The sequence below is a fragment of the Manacus vitellinus genome, unplaced genomic scaffold, assembly GCF_001715985.3.
Source record: "Manacus vitellinus isolate BGI_N305 unplaced genomic scaffold, ASM171598v3 scaffold_40_pilon, whole genome shotgun sequence".
Classification (NCBI taxonomy): Eukaryota; Metazoa; Chordata; class Aves; order Passeriformes; family Pipridae; genus Manacus; species Manacus vitellinus.
The window spans coordinates 1,282,106-1,289,605 of record NW_021940541.1 but is presented as its reverse complement, the minus strand read 5'-3'; the positions used below and the strand labels follow the sequence as shown (position 1 = coordinate 1,289,605).

The window sequence follows — 7,500 nt, the reverse complement described above, 5'->3', positions numbered from 1 at the left end:
ATTGACCTCACAGTAAATTCTTTACAGATTCGGTCATGTTTTTACCATCCACTTAAACTTGCATACATAACCTGAGACTGTACCTCTGGATCAAGGAATATGGCAAGCCAAAATAAAATCAAGTCAAATTAAAGAGCAAGAAAAAGCTGCAAGCAAAACAAGACTGAAATAAAAAAAAAAGAAAAGAAAAGAAATAAAAGAGGAAAATATGAAAAATTGGTTGTGACTGCAAAACTCTAAGTATTAAATAAAGAAAGGAGTCAGAAGCAAATTCAGAAGCGTCCATATTCTAGTTGACAAGGGTTGAGAAATACTAATGGACTTTTTTTAATGGGTGGTTTGATGGATGAGAGAAGAAATGATGTAAAAGTAAATGTAGCGGTGTCTCAACATAAAGTATGGTGCAAAACAAACAAACAAAAAATTTAAAAAAATAAAATAAAATAAAAAAAGGCATTGCAAATAAAAAAAAAAGACATGTAAATGTGTGCCTACCATTTTCCAGATAAGAAGGGGCCGTACCTTCTGAGGGGTCAAGGCGGCGAGCCCGCCTCCCGTGTTTGGAATTGTTGTGTACAAACATGTTGTCTGAGACAGCCAGCACGTGGCCATCCACATTGACTGTTGTTGATACAACAACCTGGAAAAGAGAACAAAACCTCACATTTAAAAAATCCTGCAGATTTGCACTGAATCAGGTCTCGTAAGACACAACAACATCCTGTTACTTTTCTATTTCTATTTAAACCGAGTGAATGACATCTCTGAATACATCTTTGTTTACGTGGCGACCACTGGTGATTTTTAACTCACAATTGTTTCTCTTCAGAACCTGCTACACTAATTAGAGTTTAATCTCCTATTATGCTAACAAATGAATTCAATTCAGGAAAATATTCTTCTAGCCATTAGTTTCAGAAACACCCCTCTAGCCACTCATTTTAAAAGCTGCTGTTTTGATTGATCTGTTGATATATTGATTAGATAGTTTATCTAATTAAAATTTGTTCACTTGAGACTGTCTTCAAATGAAGGGTTGTGAGGATTCCAAATAAAAAAGCTTAATAAATCAGGAACCATCGTAACTCCCCATTTTTTCTTCAGTAAATGATCTCCAGGTCAGTTTTACAATTACATTTAATGTCTGATAATGAACTTTTTTGCATCTGAAAAGACCGAGTTGAATATGAATAGTGAAAGTGTTTTCAATCCATGAAAAGTATCCCTTCTCAAGTTCATTTGGATGGTGATTGACCCTGGTATGTCAATGGAATTTCCTCCTTTATTTTTGAGTGAAAGGCTCCTATTCTTGTGTCCAGGTTCAGAGTCCGGCCATAGAAGAGATGATGGATAGGGCCTCCTTTGGCTTCCAGCTGCTTCTCAGTAGAAAATGGCAAAGGAACATATGCAAAACGCACAACCTTCCCGATAAAAACACCTACACAATGGAGCTGTGAAACTCCTTCCGGAAGCGATATCGCGTGAACACAAGCCAAGGAGGAAACCGGGAGCTGCGCCTGTGTTTGTGTGGAACACGGCTCCGTAAGTCCAGCACTGTTATCCCAGAGAGACATTTACACCTTATTTAAATACTCCAGAGTGGGCTCTGTGCTGTGGGTTCCAGGTTTTCTGCATGAAGGATTTCATGCACTGCAGCGATTTCTTTGGGGTTAGTAGAGTCCGTAAAGTCAAAGGCTAAGTTAGACCTTATCAACCCAACCAGTGACAGCAGCAAAAGGTAGGACAAATTTTGGTTTTCACCTTCCGTTTATTTTACTTTGGGATGTAACAAAGATGATTGAGGGGTTCTCCCACCAGCTCCTCAACCCAAACACTTAACAAACACAAATGGAAGGGGAGAAATGAGCCTCCTTTTGCACAGAGCTGGTCCAAGGCATCAGAAGAAAATTCTTGTCTGCTTCTATGTTTTGGATCACCTCTGATCCTGTTTCTTATTCACAAGCCATAATGAGCTTTCAGCTATCACAGCACCTTTCCTGTGTATCCCACGTCCTTTGAGACAGCCATCTGCGGTACCCTTTAGAACAGCCCGAGGGCAGTTCTCTGCCAGGCTGCTCTGCTTCCCCAGCTCTCTCCTCCCACAAGTGGACACTTTCACTCTTGTCAACATCCACTTCGGAGAGTGCTGAGGCTGCACGCTCGCCTTGGCCACAGAGCTGCTGCCAGGCCACTGGGCTATCAGCTTTCACTCCTAATGAGATTCCCAGACTTTAAGAAATATTGCAAAACATACAATCATGATTTTCAGCCAAGATTTCTGCGTTTGGTTCCTAGAACACGGTGTATTAAAAAGACAGAGCAAGGTGTATATGAAAATGACAACTATTTTTGTTCTGTCATGTATATAGGTCAGTCACCAAGGGAAAATACTGTAGTTCAGCAAAAGAAAGTCGACGTGCTACGCTTTGTTATATCACCTTACTCCTGCAGTGCACCTCCAGAAAGGTGCTGAGACAGTGAAACCAGGTAAAAATACTGTTCAAGATCTGACATCCTGTTAAGTCCAGTTAAACCTTCTGAGAGGCAGGAAGATTAGCTAAAGAGACCCAGGAAAGTCTTTCTAGTGCCTACTGGCTCCATTGTCAACCACAAGATCACTCCTGACTGATGCTTCATTTAGTCATCGGTGAGACAAAGAGGACATTTCCACTCATTCCAGGTTTGACCTTCTGTTCTGTTCAGATGGATCAATATCACCGATGCCACGTGAAGCTGAGATGCATGAAAAATGGAAGCTTGGCTCAATTGTTTTGAAGGAATATTTTTTTTCCCAGCTACAGATCTTTTCTGTTGGCTGGCTCAAGGGTGCTGGCTTCCCCGGTTGGTTGGCTGTGCATGAAAACAGATGTCACATGTTTTTCTATCAAGTTTAACCACAAGTTATTCTTCTCCAAACTAAGAAAATCTTGAACATCTCAATACTACTTTATTATTAGAATCAAATATGACTCATTGCGAAATATTTTCAAATAAAAGGCATTTATTTCCTAACAAGCCTTTCGAATGACCCCACATACGGAGGAAATCATTTGTCCATCCCGTCAGCTGTCTTTCTGTAGTGTTATGATTCACCACAGGATATCTCAAAAGCTGTAAGGAGAAAGTGAAGTATTAAACATTTTCTAACACAATTGAAACAAAAATACGTGCGTTAGGCCACCACTGGTGGATTTACAAGTTGTGAACCTGAAAAACCCCTGTGTGAGATCCAAACTCCCCTGCACTCCACAGTCGTGTCATCAGTAAGATCAAACTACTCAGTCTATGTAAAACCTCTATGGGTCTGAGCATACTCCAAACTACTACACAAGGTGTTAGTAGGAAGGAAAATCAGGGAAATATTTTTTAAGGAGAGATCCGCTTGCTTCAGCACTGATCCATTACATTCCACTGCAGAACTTGGAATGTCCCAAGAACCAGCATTTAAATTAGTGGGGGAAATGTAAAATACTGACAGTAGGTTTTTTTAAGCATTGGAACTACACTAAGTAGAAGCCCCAACACTGATTTTCCATCACGAAAAGTTCAAGATGAAGACGTGACTAAGTCTTTTATATATTGTTTATGCTTTTAGAGGGATCTGTACCTGGAATCTTCGCATGTCTCGCGGGTTGCCTGCATTCTTCAAACAGTTCTGATTGCACTTGAGGAAAAACTTTAGAAAGAATCTATAAAAATACAAAATTGAAATCTATTAGATTCATCAAAACGTAAATCCAATTTTTAAAAAGTTTAATAAAATTTAATCATAAATAGTTTTACCCAAAAGAATACTGGTAGTGAAATATTACTTTCCTATTCGTTAATGAACTTATTTTAAAGCATAAGAATCTCTGTCATAAACAGAACATTATTGCCAAGGAAAGGCAAATTTATATTTTTAATTTTTCAACAACTACAAATGTATTGACTCCAGGCCATATCCTTAACTCGGTGTGGGAAAGTTGATTTCGATGACTCATTGACTTCAAAGGCAAAGACTTACACCAGATGAGAATTTGTCTCTATTTTTTTAATACTTCTTATTTTTTCACAACTTATATTAGCAGTAATGACCTCCACGTTGAAAAATTCCAAAGGTAATGAATGATCAACCTTCTGAAAAACACTTGGCTTTGCCTCCGGTTTGGAAAGGCTTGCTATTCAAAGGGACTCGATCCAACTCCTGCTGACTCCAGGGAGATCCAGGCAGGATCTGCCCACCGGCAAGGCCCCAGTTTCCTCATTGTTTTTGAAAGGAAAGGAACATGGCAAATTAGGCCCTGTCTTACGACCTCTTCAACCTTTGCCAGCCTTTAGCTGTGAGGAGTCACTCTACCCAGGGATCGAAATCCAGCTTATTTCTGCTGAGCGGCAACCAGCAATTATTTAGGACTAACCCTTATCATCCAGGCATCTCCCCATAAACCGTTTTTGCAGCAACGCTGCCTCAGGGGAACACAGCAAGCACTTAGAGGAAAGGGGAAAGCTTGGAAAGATGGAAACTCCTTTATGCTGCCCTCCCATACTGGAGGAAGGAGCTGAACTGGGAAGTCTCCACCCTGTAGGTGAAGCAAAATGGGGGACCCTCACTGTCCTGCCATCACACAGGAGGACATTCACAGCCCAACACCACACCTTTTCTTTATGTTGCTATGTTTTTGTGTTTCATCTCTAAAAAATATTTTGTGGGTCTGTTTTCTGTCTAAGTACTGACAGCTAATGACAAGCAAAGCTCAGGACGTTCTCTTCACCCAGACTTCCTCAGATGCTCAAGCCCAGCAGCTTGTGCTGCCCAGCTTCATACGTGTTGAACGGCGAGGTTAGTCAGAGCTTTCACGTTTAGAATATGAACAATTATTATTTGTTCGTTCATATCAGTCATATTATAACTGACCATGACTATTCTTGCTGTACACACCTCATAGAAATTTCCATGTGCCAACAGCATTCCTGGCAAGAGGCAAGACAGGCACCTCGTCCCTTCTTGAGCACCCAACACGAACCTACCATGGTCAATAGAAAGTACAACTGTGGCTTCACCACATCGTGCTCACTCCTGAGAAGCTTCAAAGGTCGTACAGGAGTATCATGGAATTATCCCCAGATCACAAACCACTGCTTTTAATCCCAGCTCTTCCTGTTTCATTAAACCTTGAGCAGGACCCTGATATTACTACAGGACACTAATGCTGAAGGAGCGATCTCTCGTATCAGAGATGCAAGTAGGGAAACAACCAGCTTTACCGAAACTGCATAAATAAATCAATGCTGTCAGTTCAGCTGAATGCACGCTTCTTTAAAAATTCTTATCCCAAAACTTGTACAGGGGTTTTAGCTGTCAAGCTGTAAAAGATCGGGATTTCCGTGGTGGTTGATGTGATATCCAAGCTCGGATGCTCAGGTTTTCTGGACACTGCTGCAGGGACATTATCAGCAACTCCATGAAACTTCATCTTTGTTAGACACAACTTCCCCTTAATTTTATCTGCATTGGTTGGGTTTTGGTGGTTTTTAATATACTTATTCTCTCCAGAAGAGTATAGGCCAGGTTCAACTGAGTATAGGCCAGGTTCCCTCCCTGTAGCAGGGGGTTGGAGCAGGATAGTCTTCAAGATCCCTTCCAATCCAAACCATTCTGTTTCTATGATTCTAAATGTAACATTCCTGTCATTTATCTGGTTTTGCACACCTTCCACTGCACAGATTGTGATGATGTGCAAGGACCAGCTGATGCTCACACACAGGACCACCTGGCACTGGGGATTTAGGAGTTGGGACAAGCCTCCAGCTTTACGGCTCCTTAGTGCCACATCGAGGCTGAGGAGTAGTATCTTATCTTTTTTTTTTTTTTGCTGATCTCAAATGGGTGTTGTGAGGCTTATTGAGCTAATGTTTGTAAATTGCTCGGAAATTCTCCAATGAATTGTGCACTAGGAATGCTAAGTATTGCTCCTCGTGGATTGTTTTTAGAGTGAAGCATTCATGATGAATTGTTTCTATACAGAGAGCTCACATCCTGTCAAAGAAAAAGGGCCATTAAGCACCCTTTCACTAAACATCAACTGGAACCAGTATTTGTTCAATTATTTGGTGAAAAGGACCCACTCTTGCTGAAATTAGACATCATCAAGTTTATTTAGATGGCCCTGAGCACTGGGCTAAATATTGAGGCCGCAAGGCTGGAGTGAACACAAGCAGCACTTGTATTTCAGCTCCATTACATTCCTTGATACTGAGATATTTTATTTCATTCTTTAATCTGTGCTTTCAGAGAGTTCATGGAGCACAGGTGGCATCAAGACAGGATTTTTAGAGGAAGACAACATAAGTTAAAAACCACATTCCCAGACAGGGTATTTACTTGCCAGGTGGAGACAACTGGCTTGGTCATTCCGCTGACCAACAAGGACTGTGGGCACCACAAACCCATCCCTTCCATCCCTACCACTTTCTCTGCTAGCCCTGAGCTCCAGAGACAAGGTCTCTGGCAGAGCAAGAAGCAAGGACCTGGATCAGTGCTCTGCTTGGTCATGTCTCAAACTTTGATGCTCCAACAGAATGAGAAAAGTCAAGCCTTCCTAGATTTGGATCTCCCTGCTATATTTTGTATCATATGCACAAACCGTAGAATTTTTTATTACAGAAGAGCCTTCCCAAATGTGCTAAGCTGTTCCTAAAATACTGATACAGAGAAAAATGCAGTCCTTGCGATGTTCCCTTGCTCTGATTTTTTCCCACTGTTAGAAAGGGGCCTGCTACCATCTTAATTAAAATGTATTACCTTCCGCAAGACTCCACTATTTTAAGCTAAAATTTACATCTTTTATTAACTCACCTCACCTATACACTTATCTGGCGGTGCCTCTCGCCGCCCATCTGCCATCCGCATACAGTAAGTCACTTGATATTCCACCCACCAATTTTTCCTAACAACCACTGTGCAATTAAACTCCACACGTTCTGTTGCGAGGTAAATTAGGCACACCTGCGGCCAGCCTGCATTTGAACCGCATCAGAAAAGGACCTAACAAGGTGAGAGCGTACCACAAAGTTATAGGCCTGTCAAGCAATTAGGTTTTCACTTCTGGGACATCCGCACAGTGCAATTATGCTCCACATTACAACCTGGCTAATCTTCTGAACAAATGTCATGTCTCGGAGAAGCGAGTAAAAGCAGTTCATCTGCAAATGTGTCTGCTCTTAAGCCTCCACCTTCTGCACATAACAACCTACAGGAGACTTTTTTTTGCGGTATGAAAGATGGTTTTTTTCCATAGAAGATTTTTTAAGCCCTGCAAGTGCCTTTTCATCCTGTTCACCTCTTCTTAACCTCTGTGAGAGGAGGTGTTGCAGCAAATAGACCAGAAAGACTTTTGTACTTGAATTTCAACACTAAGCAAGAAAATCCTTGGTGTTATAAGCACAAGTGGTGGCTTCAGTTTGGCCCAATTCAAATGCTGTTTGGCTAAAGGAATATTTGTGGCACAAAACCACCCA

General features: G+C 41.2%; 1 protein-coding gene across 5 annotated transcripts in view; it reads right to left on the bottom strand.

The window, feature by feature from the left end:
- The window catches only part of EBF3 (EBF transcription factor 3), a 123,396-nt gene that overhangs the window by 42,756 nt on the left and 73,140 nt on the right, over window positions 1–7,500 (bottom strand). For 3 of the 5 annotated variants that reach the window (XM_029962012.1, XM_029962014.1, XM_029962013.1), the window contains exons 7-8: window positions 3,608–3,689; window positions 523–640 (exon numbers count right to left, since the gene is read on the bottom strand). In XM_029962012.1, coding sequence (XP_029817872.1) covers window positions 523–640; window positions 3,608–3,689 — 200 coding nt within the window. Of the gene's footprint in view, window positions 1–495; window positions 641–3,607; window positions 3,690–7,500 lie in introns of all 5 variants that reach the window. The other 2 variants (XM_029962010.1, XM_029962011.1) reach the window with 1 other exon arrangement.